This window comes from Bubalus bubalis, chromosome 19 (assembly GCF_019923935.1).
Source record: "Bubalus bubalis isolate 160015118507 breed Murrah chromosome 19, NDDB_SH_1, whole genome shotgun sequence".
Classification (NCBI taxonomy): Eukaryota; Metazoa; Chordata; class Mammalia; order Artiodactyla; family Bovidae; genus Bubalus; species Bubalus bubalis.
In genome coordinates this window covers 23,557,018-23,579,701 of record NC_059175.1, presented here as the reverse complement: position 1 = coordinate 23,579,701, position 22,684 = coordinate 23,557,018, and the positions used below count along the sequence as shown (strand labels likewise).

At 36.6% G+C, this 22,684-nt stretch overlaps 1 protein-coding gene across 1 annotated transcript in view; it reads left to right on the top strand.

The window, feature by feature from the left end:
- Positions 1–22,684, top strand: part of MTREX (Mtr4 exosome RNA helicase) — a 95,629-nt gene that overhangs the window by 59,866 nt on the left and 13,079 nt on the right. The window contains exons 19-24 of the mRNA XM_006074155.3: positions 5,524–5,652; positions 8,430–8,540; positions 9,605–9,793; positions 13,916–14,079; positions 16,657–16,762; positions 21,962–22,018. Of these exons, the coding sequence (XP_006074217.1) occupies positions 5,524–5,652; positions 8,430–8,540; positions 9,605–9,793; positions 13,916–14,079; positions 16,657–16,762; positions 21,962–22,018 (756 nt within the window). The remainder of the gene's footprint in view (positions 1–5,523; positions 5,653–8,429; positions 8,541–9,604; positions 9,794–13,915; positions 14,080–16,656; positions 16,763–21,961; positions 22,019–22,684) is intronic.

Below are 22,684 nucleotides of genomic sequence, written 5' to 3'. Positions count from 1 at the left end.
AGTTATGACCAACCTAGACAGCATATTAAAAAGCAGAGACGTTACTTTGCCAACAACGGTTTGTCTAGTCAAGGCTGTGGTTTTTCCAGTTGTCATGTAGGGATGTGAGATTTGGACTATAAAGACAGCTGAGTGCTGAAGAATTGATGGTTTTGAACTGTGGTGTTAGAGAAGACTCTTGAGAGTCTCCTGGACAACAAGGAGATCCAACCAGTCCATTCTAAACGAGATTAGTCCTGGATGTTCATTGGAAGGACTGATGTTGAAGCTGAAACTCCAATACTGTGGCCATCTGATGCGAAGAGTTGACTCATTTGAAAAGACCCTGATGCTGGGAAAGATTGAAGGCGGGAGAAGGGGATGACACAGGATGAGATGGTTGGATGGCATTCACCGAGTCAATGGACCTGAGTTTGAGTAAACTCCGGGAGTTGGTGATGGACAGGGAGGCCTGGTGTGCTGCAGTCCATGTGGTTGCAAAAAGTTGGACACGACTGAGCAGCTGAACTGAACTGAGTCAGTTCAAGGAAAACAGCAAGCCCGTCTTCCACAACATTAACCAGTCCAATCTTACTTAGTGTCTTTTAACTGAGCAAAGTCTTCTTAGTGTCTTTCAATTGAGGCTAACCCACTCAGTGTCTAAAGTGAGTAAAAATCTTCCCAGTATCGTTCAGCTGAGTTTCAAACATAACCTACTCCTCCAAAGAGGTATTTATTACCAAATATCTTGACTCCAAGGAGGGAGACAGACCCAGTTGACCTCTGCTAGTACCAAGACTGGTTCTTCATGGAAATCAGACAAAGGAGAGAAGTCCTGTAAAGGAGTAATCCAAGTCTGTTTGTTGGTCACCGAAACTGCTGTCAGGAAAAAACATGCATACCCTGAAAGTTGAGAATTATGTTTAATTTGGCAGACTTACAGAGGACTTAAGGCAAAGAAACGACCTCAGATAGCTTTGAGGGATTGTTTTGAAGAGGGAAGGGTGGAGTCAGATACATAGAAAGTTTTTGTAAACGAATACTAATTAGTCAGAGCTACTGCTGTTAATTAAAGAAAACCAGACACCTTCAGTTAATGAATTTAACACTTCTCTGTGTTTGGGAAGATGCACGAGTCTGGGCTTATTCATATTGTTCCTTTGATACGCACCTTAACTGTCCTGTTTTTCTCTGTCCTGAATCCCCTCAGAGTGAACCATTGGGGTGAGGTGGCTGCAGAGGCTGATAGGTTGCAGCCTGTTTTGTCTTAATCCTGAGTTCCCCTCAGGATCCACCATTAGGGGTGGCTGCAGTCGGTAGTGGATGCACCATTCTTCGTTTTCTCATTTGGCTGGTGACATGACATTCTTTGTCTGCAGAGAGAAAATGCATACTTCAGAAGAAAATATTTTAAAGCATTTTAAGGAGATAAAAATATCATCAATATTTTGTGTTGTTTCTTTACATTCTACAATCTTGATTATCAAAAGTATATTTCTCATGTGAAGGATGATATTATAAATCTGTCTTTATCAGATAGAAAATGTTTGCTGAGAAAAGCTTTATCATCTTAGGAAATAAATGTAACAGCAAGTTTTCATTTAATGCTGCAAAAAAGGAGGCTTGGAATGATTTTCCATATTCATACTTGAGAATATCTCTGTAATGTTGTAAGTGGTTTTGGTAGTTCAGCCATACCCTGTCTTTGCTTTGTATCTATACTACACTGAAAATTGTTTTAAAACTCATTTAAAAATAATCATATTTGGGGAAAAAAACATGCTGAGACAAAACTAGTTTCCCTTTTGAATTGGAAAACGGTTTATGCTTTCTTTGAAGAAATTTGTGCTCAGGTTTAATTGATTATGATTATACTTTTGATTTGTTTTGGAGATATATTTTACTGTTCTTAGGCAAATTCATAGGTTAGTACAGAAATAGGTTGTAGGCATGAATTAATGGGTATTTCTTGACAATTTTTGCATAAGTCTGTGCAGGAGGGATGGGAGGAGATTGAGTAATCACTTCTTTCCCTGTTCCCCTCTCAATCAAAATAACTACCCCTTGTGGGGAAGCTACCTGTATTTTTGGTGGGAATGTAGATCTGTGCAGCCACTGTGGAAGGCGGCATGGAGGTTCATCAAAACCTAAGGGCATACTACAAAGCCACAGTTATCAAGACAGTATGGTACTGGCACAAAGACAGAAATATAGATCAATGGAACAAAATAGAAAGCCCAGAGATAAATCCACGCACATATGGACACCTTATCTTCGACAAAGGAGGCAAGAATATACAATGGATTAATGACAATCTCTTTAACAAGTGGTGCTGGGAACTCTGGTCAACCACTTGTAAAAGAATGAAACTAGAACACTTTCTAACACCATACACAAAAATAAACTCCAAATGGATTAAAGATCTAAACGTAAGACCAGAAACTATAAAACTCCTAGAGGAGAACATAGGCAAAACACTCTCTGACATACATCACAGCAGGATCCTCTATGACCCACCTCCCAGAATATTGGAAATAAAAGCAAAAATAAACAAATGGGACCTAATTAACCTTAAAAGCTTCTGCACATCAAAGGAAACTATTAGCAAGGTGAAAAGGCAGCCTTCAGAATGGGAGAAGATAATAGCAAATGAAGCAACTGACAAACAACTAATCTCGAGAATATACAAGCAACTCCTACAGCTCAACTCCAGAAAAATAAATGACCCAATCAAAAAATGGGCCAAAGAACTAAATAGACATTTCTCCAAAGAAGACATACAGATGGCTAACAAACACATGAAAAGATGCTCAACATCACTCATTATCAGAGAAATGCAAATCAAAACCACTATGAGGTACCATTTCACACCAGTCAGAATGGCTGCAATCCAAAAGTCTACAAGTAATAAATGCTGGAGAGGGTGTGGAGAAAAGGGAACCCTCTTACACTGTTGGTGGGAATGCAAACTAGTACAGCCACTATGGAGAACAGTATGGAGATTCCTTAAAAAACTGGAAATAGACATGCCTTATGATCCAGCAATCCCACTGCTGGGCATACACACTGAGAAAACCAGAAGGGAAAGAGACACGAGTACCCCAATGTTCATCGCAGCACTGTTTATAATAGCCAGGACATGGAAGCAACCTAGATGTCCATCAGCAGATGAATGGATAAGCAAGCTGTGGTACATATACACAATGGAGTATTATTCAGCCATTAAAAAGAATACATTTGAATCAGTTCTAATGAGGTGGATGAAACTGGAGCCTATTATACAGAGTGAAGTAAGCCAGAAAGAAAAACACCAACACAGTATACTAACGCATATATATGGAATTTAGAAAGATGGTAACAATAACCCTGTGTACGAGACAGCAAAAGAGACACTGATGTATAGAACAGTCTTATGGACTCTGTGGGAGAGGGAGAGGGTGGGAAGATTTGGGAGAATGGCATTGAAACATGTAAAATATCATGTATGAAATGAGTTGCCAGTCCAGGTTCAATGCACGATACTGGATGCTTGGGGCTGGTGCACTGGGACGACCCAGAGGGATGGAATGGGGAGGGAGGAGGGAGGAGGGTTCAGGATGGGGAACACATGTAAACCTGTGGCGGATTCATTTTGATATTTGGCAAATCTAATACAGTTATGTAAAGTTTAAAAATAAAATAAAATTAAAAAAAAAAAAAAAAAAAAAAACCTAAGGGCAGAGTTGCCATGTTGTGCTGTGCTTAGTCGCTCAGTTGTGTCCGCCTCTTTGTGACCCCATGGACATATGGGAGCCCGCCAGGCTTCTCTCTCCATGGGGATTCTCTAGGCAAGAATGCTGGAGTGAGTTGCCATGCCTCTCTCCAGTGGATCTTTCCAACCCAGGGATTGAATCAAGGTCTCCCACATTGGAGGCGGACTCTTTACCATCTGAGCCACCAGGAAAGCCCAAGAATACTGAATACCGAAGTTGCCATATGATCCAGCAGTCTGACTCCTGTCATATATCTGGACAAAGCTATAATTCCAAAAGATACATGCACCCCTGTGTTCATTATTCACAATAGCCAAGACTTAGAAACAGTCTAAATTTCCATCAACAGATAAATGAATAGAGAAGATGTGATACATGTATACTATGGAATACTGTTCAGCCATAAAAAGAATGAAATAATGCCCTTCATAGCAGCATGAATGGAACTAGAGATTATCATACTAATGAGTCAAAAAGAGAGAGACAAACATGATATCATTTATATGTGGAATCTAATATATGACCCAAGTTAATCTATCTAAAACAGATACAGACTCACAGAAATAGAGACCAGACTTGTGGTTGCCAAGAGGGAGAGAGGTAGAGGAGGGATGAAATGGCAGTTTGGGATTAGCAGGTGCAAGCTATTAATATAGAATGGATAAACAACAAGGTCCTACTATATGGCACAGGGAACTATATTCAATATCTTTGTGGTAAACCATGATGGAAAAGAATATAAAAAGAGTGCACTGTATGTATAACTGAATTGTTTAGCAGAAATGAATACAGCTTTGTAAATGTTGTAAACTGTGAAAGTGAAAGTTGCTCAGTCGTGTCTGACTCCTTGCAATCCCATGGACTGTAGCCTGCCAGGCACCTCTGTCCATGGAATTCTCTAGATAAGAATACTGGAGTAGGTAGCCATTCCCTTCTCCAGGGGATCTTCCCAACCCAGGGATCGAACCCAGGTTTCCCGCATTGCAGGTGGATTCTTTACCATCTGAGGCACCAGGGAAGCTATAAACTGTACTTCAATGAAAAAAATAACTTCTCTATTTACCTAATTTTATACAAAAGAGATTATTCAAATATTGAATCAAAAACTAAAATAATCTACTTTCATTGTATTTTTCATCTTGTTTAATTAGAGCTATTTGAAGATACATATTTATTTTCTGATACTGATCATTCTTTTGGTTTCATTTTCTAATTCTAGTATAAATTTCGGAGAAGGCAATGGCACCCACTCCAGTACTCTTGCCTAGAAAATCCCATGGGTGGAGGAGCCTGAAAGGCTGCAGTCCACGGGGTCGCTGAGGGTCGGACACGACTGAGCGACTTCACTTTGACTTTTCACTTTCATGCATTGGAGAAGGAAATGGCAGCCCACTCCAGTGTTCTTGCCTGGAGAATCCCAGGGATGGGGGAGCCTGGTGGGCTACTGTCTATGGGGTCGCACAGAGTCGGACACAACTGAAGTGCCTTAGCAGCAGCAGCAGCATAAATTGAATTACAATAATAAGCTGATCATTAGAAACGTAACAATGGCATATCAGGTGACAGTAATCATACTATTTAAATTCATATCAGGTAATTCCTCTGTTTTCTCATGCAGTGGAGCATGTTGAAGAATGAAAAGAGACAGGCTTCATTTCATGAAGGAAACATTGTATAGTATATGCCAGTCATAGTGCTAAATGCAAGAACATAATTACTGTACACATGGAACTTGTAATTTGTGTGCCAGTTTTTGAAAATTAATAAACTTTTATCCTGTTTTTTCTTCTAGCCTAATTCTGGTGAACTGGATCCATTATATGTAGTAGAAGTACTTCTGCGCTGTAGCAAAGAGAGCTTGAAAAATTCAGCTACTGAGGCTGCAAAGCCAGCTAAACCTGATGAGAAAGGAGAGATGCAGGTTTGTACTTTACTTCATTTCTAGATTTCAGATATTTATAATCACTGGATTTCCTGAATGTAATTAGAATAAACACTCTCATGATTTCTAAATTGGAAGTTTTCAAGGTTTCTTAAAGCCATCTAAAACCAGTAGGATGATTAATCCCTTTATCAAATTATGGCAGGATAATTAGTGACATAGTGAAGGATAAAGAGAATTTAATAATGAAGCTGGAATTTACCTGGGCTAAAAAGATGTTTATCATTAATTTGTGATTGTTTCATTTTACACTGTATTTCATCTATACTCTTTTTTTTTTGCATTCCTATGAAAATAATGACTGAAAATAGCCAGTCTTTTGAAAATAAGTTCTAAGTTTCCTTAAAATAATTTAATTTACATGTCCTTTTAATTAAGTGCAAAGCATTCAGTTTGCCGCATTAGAAACCCATATTGAATGTCTCCTATTTTATTTTAAAATAAATAATATAGAGTAATTGTAAGTAAACCTAATTGAGGACTTTTCAAGTATCTTTTTGTAGACCAACATACTGAAATTTTGATATTTTTAAACATTGCTTTAAGTGTGTGGTACATTGGCTAGGTCTTTGAAGAAAGGTCATTGTAATGATACTTGTCATAATAGGCATTGGTTTGTGGAAAGTAGAATTGGCCACTGCAGTAGTCTGCTGCTTTGGATCAATGAAATGAATGTGAGACTCAGAGTTGAGAGTATTAGAAAGACTATATTGTTAAACATTTCAAAATAGTCATTTAAAAGCCTAGTGTTATCTATAATTTTGAATACCAGCTAGGTTTTGGTCTTTGTTCCTCACTCGTACTTGTTCTCTAGAATTCCACCACCATTGAAACTTACATGATTTAGTTTTCCCTAACATTTATCAATTGACTCCTTGCCTAAAATTAGGCTAAAATTCTCCCAATCTAGCGTATATTCATTGTAGCCAAAGGAATTTTTTAAGTTGCTGCAACTTGGAATGGCAAATATATGGCATACATCCCAACATTCTCCTTCTCTCCTGGCATACATTGATAATAATTCATGGCTCCCTTTTACATTCGAAGCTTAGACTCTTTCTAAGAAAATGATCTGATGAGTAGTTCATTGGAGTTAGTATTTTAGGTGAAAACTTTGTTGTCTACCGTGTTCTAGGCCCAGATTTTATTAAGCATGCACATGTGTGCCTGTTTTACTTAAAGAGAAACTTTGCAGCTCTTAATAATACGATTTCATTCGGTTCAGTTGACAATCTCTACAGAAAAGCCTTCACTGAACCCTGGGCAAACTGAGTGTCTTTCCTCTGCTGAAAAAACATTTTCTATTCAGTTTACTTTAGCATGTCTTACTAAGGAAATTAAGGTGGACACGCGTAAGCATGAATTGCATCAGTACACGTAGTCTCTGATTTTAAGAGGTTTAGAGATACGGAGGGAGCATTTTGTGCTCAAAGAGGTGACTTATCGAAGCTGTGTGCATGTTGTAAGCTTATAAAAGAAGTAATGAAATTTAGGCAAATTTTTAGGAATGTTAGAACTTTTTAAAGATACATCTGCATTCCAAGATATGGAAACAGCATGTGCAGAGCACAGAATAGCCCTCTTTAAAAATAACTCCTAGTTTTTCTGTCTGATGTGGTTGAATGACAAAGGCATAGAATGAAACAGGAAGGAAAAGTATACCTTAAGAAGTGGAATACATATATAATATTATTTGCTTTTGCAAATTATTATTTTCAGTAGGACTCCTGGATATAGACAAACAATGCCATAGGCAGTTTGTAAGGAAATCTCATCTCTCAACCACAGTGATTGTGTAGCACTATTTAGGGTTGGTTTGAATCTATTTCCTTTACATGAAATATGAGGAGGAAATGGGATTTCCATAGTTAGCTTTCCCTTCTCTAATTTTAAGTGTATGTAATGCCAAATTTAACTTTTCATCAGCATTTGTGTAAGACTTTGTAAAGTGGCTATTTCTTTTGCCTGTGAAATAAATCTTGAATTTATTTTTCCAGAAAAAATAAGATGCCTTAGAATATAGCTAGCTTTGGATAGTAGTTGATTAGTAGAGGTTAACACTTTGAACAGTGTATTCTAAAAATTACTTTTATCACTGTTGCTTTGCCAGCTTCAGTGTGATGATGAGGGAAGGGTATTCTTGTCAGGAGAATGCATGGAGGAAAGTTTGAAAATAGTTGGTTTTCAAGATTATGTCTAACAGAGTCACTCTGGCCCGTCCAGAGATTACGTGACTGTTTCATGGCCATCCACAAATAGGTTTCCTTCGTTTGTAGTGCTGTAGTACTTTTAGATATTCAAAAAGGACCAGTTACTGAGGATGCGAAAACGAATGAAGAACGGAGTCTATTGAGGGAATCACTTGTTTTTATGTACCATTTGTTAGCCTGTTTCTTAAAGATTTGAATTTGTTTTTACGTTTTAAGTATAGTTCTAGGGACTTCCCTGATAGTCCACCAGGGACTGAGACTCTGGGCTTCCAGTACAGGGGGCCCGTGTTCGATGCCTGGTCAGGAAACTGGATCCTACATGCTGTGACTAAGAGCTGGTGCAGCCAAATAAATAAATATATTTAAAACAAAATAATAGTTTCTATTAAGGTAGAAGCTTCCACAGTGGTTACTATCCACTTATTATACCTGTCACATAATGTAAATGCAGTTTTCTTATAAGGATTCAAACTAAATTTAAGAAACGGCAGAATTTGAAAATGTGCAATGTTAATTGTTATATGTATATAACTTTTCTGTTGGTAGGTTGTTCCAGTTTTGGTGCATCTCCTGTCTGCTATCAGCAGTGTTAGACTTTACATCCCTAAAGACCTACGACCACTGGACAATAGACAGAGTGTTCTAAAATCAATACAGGTATACACATTAATTTTATAAATTAAATATAAATAGATTGTATAACAAGGCAATTGATATGCTTTTAAATACATTGCTTTCTTTCAGAAAAACTATAAACACTGCCAATAGTGGCAGTTATTTTTAACAAACATAGTGGCAGCAGATCTATATGTAGATTGCACTCTCTTTGAATCTACCAACAAGTTAGTCTAAAGGAGGGCTCACAAAGTAAAACGTGACCACTGCTGTATGTTAAATACATTTGCTTTACTGGTTATGAATGAAAGTAACTATAGAGTGTATTAAAAGTTTTTATATATAAAATCATGTGCCTGGATTTTATATATAAAATCATGTGATTAATACATGGATAAAATAGTCTTATGGAAAATTATTAGTTGGTTAGTAAATAAATATTTGAAGAGCATTTACTATGTAGCAAAAGCCATATACTAAAATCTGAGAAAACTGGATGCTTTTCGTGTAGAGTAGGAATTTTTAAGCTGTGGTCCATATGTGGGCTTCTTAAAATGAATAATTCTCTTAACAATTTTACAAAAAGTTTTGTGGGTAACCTTTTTTTTTTTTAATTTCTAACTGACCAAATCCTATCTTACGTTTAAGGCCTATCTAAGACCCTGAAAGTCTTCCAATGGGATATCAGACTGTAATAACCTATCTCTTCTCTGATTTCACATGTTCATTATATTTAATATTTAAGTCATGTTAGGGGAAAAAAATGTAGCAATGGGGATCTGGATCCCTTAAAAAGTTTGTCTTTTTAAGTCTTTCAACTCAGTACCACGCTCCCTAAGAATCAGCCCAAAGAAGTAATCAGAAAATTGAAAAAAATTTACACTTGAGATGTTCAATTCAGATTCTTTATAATGGCAAGAAGTTACAGCAGTAAATGTACAGTAATGGGGTTTATCAATAAGTTGTGCCACATCCAGAACTTAACTAAACTCTAAATATTAGAATTATTGTGCATAGGAAAAACATAAAAGGAAATACTGGTTTAGTTTAGTCTTAACTAATATTATCTGTGAGGTGAAAAATGAATTTTAAATATTTTGTTTCAGGAAGTTCAGAAACGTTTTCCTGATGGTGTTCCCTTATTAGACCCTATTGATGACATGGGCATTCAGGATCAAGGACTGAAAAAAGTTATCCAGAAAGTAGAGGCCTTTGAGCATCGAATGTATTCTCATCCTCTTCACAATGATCCAAATTTGGAAACTGTGTATACACTTTGTGAAAAAAAAGCACAGGTATGGCAGAAACATTTTTATCATAGAATTCTATGTATTTCACTATATGAGAGAGTATATATATTTTTTCATTTTATTTTTCTATTGGTTTCATCAGCTAAAGCAGGAAGATGTGTAGCTATCAATTCTTACCAGCAAAAAAAAGTTGATCACTCTAATTGAGATATCATTCAAATAGCATAACATTCATCCCTTTAAAGCATACCATTTAGTGGTTGTTAGTGTATTCACAGTATGGTCTGCAACTAGAACCACTATCTAACTGCAGAACATTCTCATCACCCACAAAAGAAACCTCATCCCTATTAGCAGTCACTCCCCATTTCCCTACCCTCCAGTCCCTGGCAGCTGCAGATCTCATTTTTGCCTTACGGATTTGCCTGTTGTGCACCTTTCATGTAAATAATACAATATGTGGCCTCTGTGTTTGCCTTCTTAGTTAACGTCTTCAAGATTCATCCATATTGTAGCATGAATTTGTATTTTATTCCTTTTTATAGCTGAAAAATATTACCTTATATATGTGTTATACCACATTCTGTTTACCATTCATCAGCTGATGAACATTTGGAGTTTTTCCATTTCTTGGCTGTTATGAATAATACTGCTATGAACATTTGTGTACAATTTTTGTGTGGACATATGTTTTCATTTCCCTTAGATGGAATTGGGTTGAATTGCTGGGTCATAGAGGAACTCTGTGTTTAACTTTTTGAGAAACTGCCAAATTGTGTTCCAAAGTGGCTGCACCATTTTATATTCTCGGCAGCTTATTAAAGTTCCAGTTTCTCCACATCCTCCCCAACATTTGTTATTGTCTGCATTTTTAATTATAGCTGGTCTAGTGGTATAAAGTAGTAGTTCACCTTTTTAGGGTAACTAGCTGTGTTCTCTAACCAGTTAAAGCATTCTTATAAGCCATTCTGAATAATGAATTTAGAAAAAGCTTGTTGAAGTGAACACATTTCTTTCTACTATCCACTTCTCTTCAACTAGAATCTCTTGTATATCCAAATATCATTTTCTCCTTGAAGTTTATCATTCTTTGCTTTTATGCTTTTTCAGCTTTTATCACATGCCACTCTTACTGTGTTTGTCTTTCTGTCTCACAAACTAGATTTTAAGCTCCTTAGGTTCAGGTGTTTCATTTTAGCTCACTTATACTCTTTCATATCTCCCATAATGATCTATTTTTATAAAGTAGATGCCTGGTATTTATTCAATAAATAATATGAGTAGAAACTTATTTGCCTAATAAAGTAATGTATTCAGCTCATAGTTTTAACAGCACTGCCCCTTCCTAGCTTTTTGTGAACTAACACATTGTGGCCCTGTGCCGTGTTGGGCACAGCAAGTATGTTCTCAGTGAACATGTAGTATATATACTATGCTGTGGCCCACCATGAAGGTTTCTTCTCAAAATGAGGAAACTGAGACATTAAAAGCTTGAGTATGCTCAGAGTGTGCTAGTATGATCCTGCTGCTGCTGCTGCTAAGTCACTTCAGTCATGTCCGACTCTGTGCGACCCCATAGACGGCAGCCCACCAGGCTCCCCTGTCCCTGGGATTCTCCAGGCAAGAACACTGGAGTGGGTTGCCATTTCCTCCTCCAATGCATGAAAGTGAAAAGTCAAAGTGAAGTTGCTCAGTTGTGTCTGACCCTCAGCGACCCCATGGACTGCAGCCTACTAGGCTCCTCCGTCCATGGGGTTTTCCAGGCAAGAGTACTGGAGTGGGGTGCCATCGCCTTCTCTGAGTATGATCCTAGCCTGCCCATCTCTCACCAGGACCTTGCAGCTCCCTCCCTGCTTCCAGTTACTCCCTACACCAGAGAATCAACTTTTAATAGTTTCAACACAAGAACAAAGAGACCTGAGTTTGGTTGAGTGATAAGTGGAGAGTATCCATGGATAACGTGACTTGAAGCCCCAGAGAAAGGGATTATCTGAGCTACTCAAATATAACAAAAAGGCCCTAGCGTCTGGCTAAAAGTCTGGCTAAATGAACTTGTTATAAAGACTGCAATACATGCGAAAAGTGCTTATGCAGGAGCATTAAGCTCTAGAAGTAAGACCTGAAGTGGATGTGGGCTGTGCTTTTACTTTTGCTAAGTAGTGTCATACACCAGAAAAGACTGAAAGGAAAACCATAACTTGTTGTGAGATTATAGTAGGTATCTCTCCTGTTCCCCCTTACTTACACTGCAAGAAAACTATGAAGAGTTAACAATTTTATGATGTTCTAGAGAGTGCAAGATAAACTTAACATTCCTTAGCCCTGCCTAGGAAGCCCTTCAGAATCTGACTGCTCAACTGTCAACATTTTAAGTCCTCATACCCTCTGACCCAGCTTTCTACAAAGTGAGGCAATATGAGGATGTTCTTGTAGCATTGTTTGAAAAAGCAAATGAATATAAACCACGTCTGAGTTCATCAGTAGAAAGTTAGATACATGAATTATGAATATCCACACAATGGGTATCAAAATGACCCTTAAAAAGAATGAGGTAACTGTATATGTACTTTTTGGAAAAGAAATCCTGATTGTATTAAGTGGGAAAGGAAGCTGATCACACTTTTGTGGGGAAAACTGCTGTACCTGTGTATTCATGTATTTACAGACATGGATAATCTATTCTGTGTTCTTTGAAGGTATGTAGAAAAAGATCTAGAACAGCATCATGCAGTATATAATACAAGCTTCTCACAAAATTTAAAATTCTTTAGTACACACTTTTTTTAAAAAATGAAAAACAGGTGAAATTAATTTTAATGAGATTTTTATTTAACTCAGTATATCCAGAATACATTTCAACATGTAATCAGTATAAAAATTACTGAGGTAAAAATCTTAAATAGTAGACTCTCTTCTACCAACCTGTAAGCTTTGTATGCCTCTGGGTATTTAGAACAATCTTCTATGCTAATAACATAGGCACATCTTCAATTAAAGAAACTCTAGAAGATAATTTTTTTTTTTCTGATAGGCCTAATAAACATGCCAGGTGGCATAGAGGTAGCATGCTAGGTAACATATAAAGCATTCCTTCTTATCCTCCTAGCATTGTGACATGTCAGTTCATAGCAATGTAAATAATTGCTAAGAGTTTAAATTCTGGAGTCTGAATCCCATTAATTCCAAGCTTGGGTTTGAATCCCATCTTTTATTACTCTCTATCTCTGTGATCTTGACCAGTTTACTTGGTAATCTCCCTCTGCCTCAGTTTTCTCATCTGTAAAATGCACATTTATGTCTGCTGTAAGAATTAAATAAAATAATGTAAAGCACTTGAAGAATCAGGATTCATAGTTAGCTGTCAGTAAATGTCAATTACTGACCACCGCTCCTCAGTTGAAGCTTAATAAAGCATCTGCAAAATACCAGAGTCTTTGAATTTCAGCTTCTCAGTTCCTAAACTTTCTGTCAATGTTTTTCTGAACTTCAAGCCTCCACTTTAGGATTCCAGTGTTTTCTTGCTTTGTACTGTCATCTCTGTCACAGTTGATGGGTATATAACATCTGTGGGGCTGCTGCTAAGTCGTGTCAGTCGTGTCTGGTTCTGTGCGACCCCATAGACGGCAGCCCACCAGACTCCCCCGTCCCTAAGATTCTCCAGGCAAGAACACTGGAGTGGTTTGCCATTTCCTTCTCCTATAATATCTATATATATTATTAATTCCATTAATCTACAGATTAATGGAATTTTAAAACACATTTAATCTAAAATATGACCTCAAAATAATATTTTCCTTTTAAGCTTTCATCTCTGTCTACAGAATAAAGACTTACTTTCTTTGCTAAATCCTTTTCCAGCTTTTAGGCAGATTTTTATGCAATTTGAGGGCTTAAAAGAGAAAGAACACAAGATTCATATACTCTTCTTTCTTTCTTTATTCTCTTGAGTTGCCCCTAATTCCATAAGGATGAAATGTTGGAGCTGATGTGATTGCTACCTCAGATAACATCATTCTTCTTGTATAATATCCTGGAATAGTAAGAAACTGCTATGTTCCTCTCCACACCTCCCCCAATATAATATTTTTTGTTTCATTTCACGAGTAAATGTAATTTTTATTTTGTTTACTTTATTATTGAACTTCTTTTTACTTTTGTATGCCTTAGATTGCAATAGACATTAAATCTGCAAAGCGAGAACTAAAGAAAGCAAGAACTGTCCTACAAATGGATGAGCTCAAATGTCGCAAACGTGTTTTAAGGAGGTTGGGTTTTGCTACATCTTCTGATGTCATAGAGATGAAAGGACGAGTGGCTTGTGAGATAAGCAGGTAATACCTGGTTGTTCTAGAAAACTGATTCTAAAATAGAATACTGATTTTAAAAGAGGGCTGTTAATCTTTTGGGAAAAGAACTTTTAAAAATAATAAAGTTTGGTGCTTTTCACATTAAAATACAGGTTTTGGCCATGAAGTTGAGAAATTAGGGAGAATAAAAATCTTGGATCTTACTAATTAATGCAGAAACCATTAGTATTTTCATGTTTCCTTTTCCTTTATTTTACAGCACTGTGGAATTTTATGTAACTGTAGTCTTAGTTTACACATGAATTTTTATACTTTTAATTTTTTTGTAGTTACGAACAGTTTCCCACCTTGAAACTAAAATCATTGTCCTCTTTTATGTAAAGTTTTGGGCTAATGTAGCATATTATATGCCACAGCTTAAAATCAGATATAATCTTTTGTATATTAGATATCAGCTGTTTATTTTGGTAATCTTCTACCACATTGCAAATGACCTTAAAGCTAAATGACTTAAAGCAGAAGTCATTTCATTCTCTCTGGTTGTTTCTGTGGGTCAGAAATTCTAAAAGAGTGGCCCTTAGGATGGTTCTGGCTCAGGATCCCTTGTGACTGCCATCATTTTGAAGATATTTTGCCATAGTCAATTATTCTCTGTGAGTCCATAAAAGACATCTCAAAATAGTTTTTATGTACTCACCAAGGCCCTAATGTATGGGGTCAGAAAATTACAAGCCTTTGTAAATGCTTTTGGACATTCCTGATGAAGACTTATTCATATCATTCTTGTGGATCATCTAGTTCAGATACGACTTCAGTTATCTGCAGGGGTCAAGAGTCTGTGGTAAACAGAACAGTTGTAGGCCACCAAAAGGAGGCAGCAACTACCCAACCCCAATTAGTGATTAAAAAATAATGTGATATCAGAGTATAAGTTAGAAAAGTCAAATATCTAGTTTCTTTTTTCTTTTTTTTTTTGGTGAAATCTCTTGATTTTTAAATGTTCACAAAATATTTCAGAATTATGTTTTTAGGTTCCTGTGCAAGCTAAATATAAAACACTTCGTGTTAGATTTGGCCCACAGGCTTGTATTGAATAGCTTTCCTTTAACCTTGATAAAATTAAGCTTTCCTGCTTTGTAATTAAAGAAGCCTAGGCACTATAAAGTTAATAATTTATGCAAGATTAAATTTAGACTGTAACATCGATCTGCTTATTTAAATGCCAATATTAATGTTATTGAAATTATTTTTTTGTGATGTTATAAAGTATTCAATAATTGAATTATTGTTTTCAATTTAATTTTATTTTAAATTATTAATATAAATTTAATACATTATTAAATAATTGATTTATTTCTCTTGGCTATCTGCAGCTAGATTTAGTCTTGGAAGAAAGAATATTTAGAGAGATAAAGATAACAATATCACATATCAAAGCGCATTACTTTTCCCCCAGCTTTGCCTTTCCTTCTGATCTGTCTTGGAGAATAAAACCACTGCAGGCAAAAACTGAGGAGTCATCCTAGATTCCTCCTTGCCCTTCCTACTCTCTTTCCACATCTTCATGATTGTTTTCTCCTATCTCTGTGCTGTTTTAACTGTTCCCAGTAACTGAAGTGCATCCCTTTTATAAGTTTCTGCAACCCATCCTTTATTCTCTTGCTTTCAGAATTTTCTTTCCAAAGCATAAATCCTAGCATGTCATTCTTCGGTAAAAGTCTGTCAATGATTCTCTGTTGCTTTTAAAATAAATTCCATAATTGAGTATATTCTTGCCCTTTCCTGTGTATCCCTTCTGTTGCCACATCCCACACATGTTTCTTTCATTTAGCATGACCTTTCTGTCACTCCCCATTCCTGAATGTTTTTTTCAAGATCTTCTGAAACTTGCTTCGAGTTTCTTCAGATTGATTTTAGTCTCAACTTTTTTTTTTTTTTGCATAATTGCCCATACAAACCTCTACTAAATTGCTGTCATGTGCTTATTATCTTTCCCATCTGCCTCTCCCACATTAGACTATAGAAGTAGTCTTATTTGTATTTTTGTCCTTTTGTTTTTTCTGTTAGGAACCCAACTCTGTTTATCATTAGGAACCCATATTTAGCTTTTGACTTTTGTTTTTGATTAGTTATTACCGTAAAGCTAGATGGTTTGTGACTTTTAGAAATCTTAGGAAGTTTGCAAAATGTGTGTCTGCTATGGATACATTCTAATTAAGATTTCTAATAAAGTTGTTTTTCATTTTCTATTTTTTAAAGTTATTTGTAAAAAATAATTCAAATTTAATTGAGCTACAAACAATTTAAAAGGTCCTTAAACCTAGGTAATAAATGCTAATGGCTAATTTTTATGGTATTCTGAGAGTCAAGAAAGCATTATTTATTTAGATGAATATCTGTTTTGGTGTTTCCTAGGATGAGCTCTTTATATGAGACACCCATTTCACATTTACTATTGATTTATTCATAAATATGAAGACCTGCCATTTCCTTAGTTAGACAAGTCTTAATTTAAAACTGTATCTTAAGGATGTGTGGCCATATATATGTGTTTTTGTATTCTGATATTTGGAGTTTCTTTTTTTTGTTGTTGTGGTACAGTGCTGATGAGCTCCTTCTAACTGAGATGATGTTTAATGGCCTTTTCAATGACCTCTCTGCAGAACAAGCAACAGCACTACTGAGCTGCTTTGTGTTTCAAGAGAATGTGAGTTTATGTATTTAGCACATCTTATTTATTAATTTGCATTTTATAGTTTAATTTTAATATTATGGATTTTTAAATTATAAAATGACTTTCCTATTTACATATTAATAGGTATATTATCAGAAAAGAATAAACTAGAATTTTATTTATAGACAATCATTATTAGTCAGATTCTAAGTTATAAATTTGTTCCATAACCCAGTGCATTATTTGAAGGTCTGTGTTAGTCAGACAGTCCTAGAAGAAAAAATGAAAATTAGGCAAACTAGTGAAAATGAAAAGAGAGTGAGATTGAATTAATACGCCTCTTCTCAGTTTTGGAGAGTAACTATGAGGCAGCTGATTATATCGATACTAACAGCTGAAATCTTTGATTTCATAGGCAAGATTTGAGGTAATGGCCATAAGATTCTCATCAATAATCTTTTCAAGTGAGTAGACTTTCAAGTTAGTTGACTTTCAACAACTTTTAAGAAATAAAAATGAAGTGCTAGATGGACCATGAGAACATTAATCATCCATTGTGCTCAGTCGCATCTGATTCTTTACAACCCAGTGGACTGTAGCCCACCAGGCTCCTCTGTCCATGGAATTTTCCAGGCAGGAATACTGGAGTGGGTTGCCATTTCCTACTTCAGAGGATCTTCTCGACCCCAGGGATCAAACCTGTGTCTCCTGCATTGGCAGGTGGAATCTTTACCACTGCATCACCTGGGAAGCCCCTTGAAGTGAAGTCAGTGAAGTGAAGTAGCTCAGTCGTGTCCAACTCTTTGCGATCCCATGGACTGTAGCCTACCAGGCTCCTCCGTCCCTGGGATTCTCCAGAAGCCCCTTACTTTAATTCAAAAGCCAGTGTTTGTTTAAAAGAGTAAAATACATGTTTCACATTTCAAATTCAAGATTTTATTCATTGTGTATAAAATTAATGAAGTAAGATTAAGACAAGGACATTCGCCTTCTAAAAATAATGTTATGTAAATTTTTAGATGATCTTTTATCATATATTTAAATTTTTATCATATATTTAAATTTTTTTAGAAGTAAATTGTGTAAGACAAATTTGTTTTTGCAATTCTGCCATTGATCTATTTATCCAGTAACTATTTCCTTATTAATCAGATCAGTTACATAACTTCTTGAAATAGGTGTGGGCACCTTTCTTTAAGCTCTCTGATTGCAGATTGGCATTACTACTATAGTGGCAATGACAACAAGTAGGGCACTAATTGGAAAATGATTTACGCTCTGCTAAGAATGCCTGCTGTGCACTTATGAAGTAATTGAATCTGCCTGTGAGGAATGCATTTCTTTATGAAATATTGTGTTAGGCTGTTTTCCCTAGGTTCAAAATCTTAGTACATTAATTTCTGAGATAATTGTTAAGAACGTTTGTCAGATTTTCTTTGAACAGATCTAAGGTTTACATTAATTTCTGAGATAATTGTTAAGAACATTTGTCAGATTTTCTTTGAACAGATCTAAGGTTTACAGATTGTTTGGGGGTTGATCTTCTGCCTGTGGCAGACTTTGTCTTCTGGCTAATTTCTTATACTGTGTTGTGTTTTTTGTTTTTCATTTGGCACAACAAAAATCCTGTCTTTTGAAAGGCCAAGTGTGTTACCTCTTGACAGGAGTTGGGCTTCACCAAACCATAGTTTTAAAATCTTGGGGCAAGATGTCACTGTGTGGTAAAGGTTTGTTCGGTGAAGCCACACTGCTGTGTGTGTTGCCGTCATGTTACAGTGCTGCGTCGACAGCAAATGGATCGTTGTGTTGCAAGTAACACGGAATGTTGTTGATACTTTTAAAAGTATTTTCTAGCCAGAGAAGAAGGTAAATATAGTAAGATATTGGTTATCAATGCTGATAATTTCTATTTTAAAATGTCTTATTTCTAAAACTGTGCCCTTATTTTTATATCATTAGAAGTAATACAGGATTACACAGTCTTTATAATGTAAATAACAAGTGTCTTTCAAATGCTTATTAATCACCCACTGCATGCACTGCAGAGACCAACACCCGAGAGAGACAACAGAATTTTTTGCTTTCATGATACTTTCGTGTATGCTAGTCAGTGAAGATAAAGAAATCAAGAACAGACATACTATGTCAGAAGGATGAGGGGTTTGGAGAAAAGTGAAGCAAAGGAGGCAAATAGAAATCATTTGGGGGGGCTGCATTTACTATTTTAAATAAGGTGATTAGAAAAAGCCTCACTGATAGAGTAAAATTTGAATCAAGACCTAAAGGAGAGATGGGGCAAACTGCATGTACTGGTGGGAACGTATTGGTAAAATGACAGACACTTAACTTACATCATGACCAGTACCTTCTACTTATAATGACCAGGCGAGAGGAGAGCTGTAACTGGTAACCAGGGGATGGGTGCAATATCAAAGACATTTACAGTCTTGCGTACTTTTCACTAAACTGAGATACTGAGTTCATTCTGGCCATTTTGCTTTCTCATTACTTATCATGATTTTTTTGTTTTAACAGGAATAACACAGAACCTGGTTCATAATTTATTATATAATATATACCCGATACAAATCAAAACCAAGTCCTATATGAATACTGATGCTTAAAGGCAGATCTGTTACAACTAACCTGTAGTTTGGTTTCTTACTTAATTTACCTATAATTACTTTAAATCCTGTCTCACACATATATACATACATTTCTTGCAATAATTTTTTGTATAGTAAGTCTACCTTTGTCAAAATTAATTGTTCCTTAATATTAGATTGGTACAAAAGTAATTACTGTTTTGGACCCTGAATTTTAAATCATTATAACTAGGCTCAAGTTCATCTTTATTAACCAAAATAGGAACCATTACAGTTAACATATTTGTGCCAATGAGAAATAAGTTTGTTTTTTCCTGTAGCATAGAAATCCATGCTTTGGGATTTAATGAACTCATGGAAAGCATTTTTTGCATCTTGCTGGTTGTGGAAGCATTTTCCCTTCAATAAGTTGTTGAGATGCTTGAAGAAGTGGTAGTGAGTTGGTGAGAGGTCAGGTGAATATGGCAGATGAGGCCAAACTTCTTTCAGCTTTTGAAGCGTTGGTTGTGCAACATGCAAACGTGATTGTGGAGAAGAATTGGGCCCTTTCTGTTACCAATACCTGCTGCAGGCATTGCAGTTTTGGGTGCATCTCATTGACTTGCTGAGCATACTTCCCAGATGTAATGGTTTCGCCAGGATTCAGAAAGCTGTCATGGATCACACTAGCAGCAGACCACCAAACAGTGACCATGACCCTCTTTTTGGAGCAAGTTTGGGTTTGGGAAGTGCCTTAGAGCTTTTTCTGCGTCCACCCAGTGAGCTAGTTGTCTCTGACTGTCGTATAAAGTCCACTTTTCGTTGCACATCACAATCCAGTCGAGAAATGGTACCTTGTTGTTGGGTAGACTAAGAGAAGATGACACCTCAAAATGATGAATATTTTGATTTTTGATCAGCTCATGAGGTACCCACTTACCGAGCTTTTTCACCCTTTCAATTTCCTTCAAGTGCCAAATGAGCGTAGAATGGTCACTGTTGAGTTCTTGGGCAACTTCTTGTGTAGATGGAAGAGGATCAGCCTCAGTGGTCCTCTCAGGTGGTTGTCGTCAGCTTCTGATGGTCAGTTGCTGCTCTCTTCATCTTCAGGGCTCTCGTCGTCTTTGCCAAACTTCCTGAACCAGCGCTGCACTGTATGTTCGTTAGCAGTTTCTGGGTGAAATGCATTGTTGATGTTGCGAGTTGTCTCCACTGCTTTATCACTCCTTTTGAACTTGAATAAGAAGTTTGCTTGAATTTGCTTTTTGTCTAACATTATTTCCATAGTCTAAAATACAAATAAAATAAACAGCAAGTAATAATTCATTAGCAAAAAGCTTTATAAAGCAAGAAATGAGCATTAAAGTGATGTATAACAGAACCACATTTGAATGGCATAATTCAACAATGCAAAACTGAAATTTCTTTTATACCAACCTAATAATATCTTTATACTAATCACAAGTCTGTAGGTTTTGAGTGCCTTAGAATGTTAAGAACGGAGAAGGCAATGGCACCCCACTCCAGTACCCTTGCCTGGAAAATCCCATGGATGGAGGAGCCTGGTAGGCTGCAGTCCATGGGGTCGCTAAGAGTTGGACACGACTGAGCGACTTCTCTTTTACTTTTCACTTTCCTGCATTGGAGAAGGAAATGGCAACCCACTCCAGTGTTCTTGCCTGGAGAATCCCAGGGACGGGGGAGCCTGGTGGGCTGCCGTCTGTGGGGTCGCACAGAGTCAGACATGACTGAAATGACTTAGCAGCAGAGTGTTAAGAAACCAACACACAGAATTGAAGCAGCTTGTCCGTGTTAATTTGATTGGTTAGTAATAGACCTTAAACTCTTAATTTTTCTAATTGAAAAATTGATGGTCTTTTCAGTAATGGAAAGAGAACAGTAAGAACAGTGAAACGCTTTTAAATTTTTGTCTTCAAACGGGCTTCCCTAGTGGCTCAGATGGGTAAAGAATCTGCCTGCAGTGCAGGAGACCTGGGTTCAGTCCCTGGGTTGGGAAAATCTCCTGAAGAAGGGAATGGCAACCCACTCCAGTGTTGTTTCCTGGAGAATTTCCTGGACAGAGTAGCCTGGTGGGCTACAGGGCTACAGTCCCTGATGTTTCGAAGAGTAGGACATGACTAAGCAGCTAACACTTTTCAAAGTGGTTAGAGAGTTAGAAATACCTAGGTAAGATTAAAATTGAAGGCATTACTTCCAGTCTAGTTTATACAAGATTTTTAGTTTTCACAGGTTAAAAGTTGCCTAGAAGTCAAACTGTTTAAAAAAATCAAAGTATGATATAACAGTTTATAAATGTTGATGTAACTAAACTACTATGCATGTTTACAATATTTGCTCCTTCAGTTCCATTTATGGTCACAAAAAATAGCTAATTTAGCACATTTTCAAAATTTAGGAGTGTAGTATTTTCCTCTGAAATATAAAAGAATAGTATAATTCAGGATGACACGAGTGATAATTTTGCTGACATAATTAAGTTAATTAAAAACTTTAAGTGCTAATGACTGAGGTCTTATCATTTGAAATGAACAGAAATCATGAAAGCTTTGTTTTGTTTGTAAAAGTAAATAGTATATAATGCATTTTAAACTTGAGTTTTGTATATAATCTTCCCTTTCTTTTATAGTCTAGTGAGATGCCCAAATTAACAGAGCAGTTAGCAGGACCACTTCGTCAAATGCAGGTAAGATTTTTTTGAACTACATATTTTAAAAATAGTATATTGTGAAATAAACATTTGTGACAGTCTAATCATAGACCACCTGACCAGCCTCTTGAGAAACCTATATGCAGGTCAGGAAGCAACAGTTAGAACTGGACACGGAACAACAGACTGGTTCCAAATAGGAAAAGGAGTACGTCAAGGCTGTATATTGTCACCCTGCTTATTTAACTTATATGCAGAGTACATCATGAGAAACGCTGGGCTGGAAGAAGCACAAGCTGGAATCAAGATTGCCGGGAGAAATATCAATAACCTTAGATATGCAGATGATACCACCCTTATGGCAGAAAGTGAAGAGGAACTAAAAAGCCTCTTGAGGAAAGTGAAAGTGGAGAGTGAAAAAGTTGGCTTAAAGCTCAATGTTCAGAAAACTAAGATCATGGCATCTGGTCCCATCACTTCATGGCAAATAGATGGGGAAACAGTGTCAGACTTTATTTTTTTGGGCTCCAGAATCACTCCAGATGGTGACTGCAGCCATGAAATTAAAAGACGCTTACTCCTTGGAAGGATAGTTATGACCAACCTAGATAGCATGTTGAAAAGCAGAGACATTACTTTGCCAACAAAGGTCTGTCTAGTCAAGGCTATGGTTTTTCCAGTAGTCATGTATGGATGTGAGAG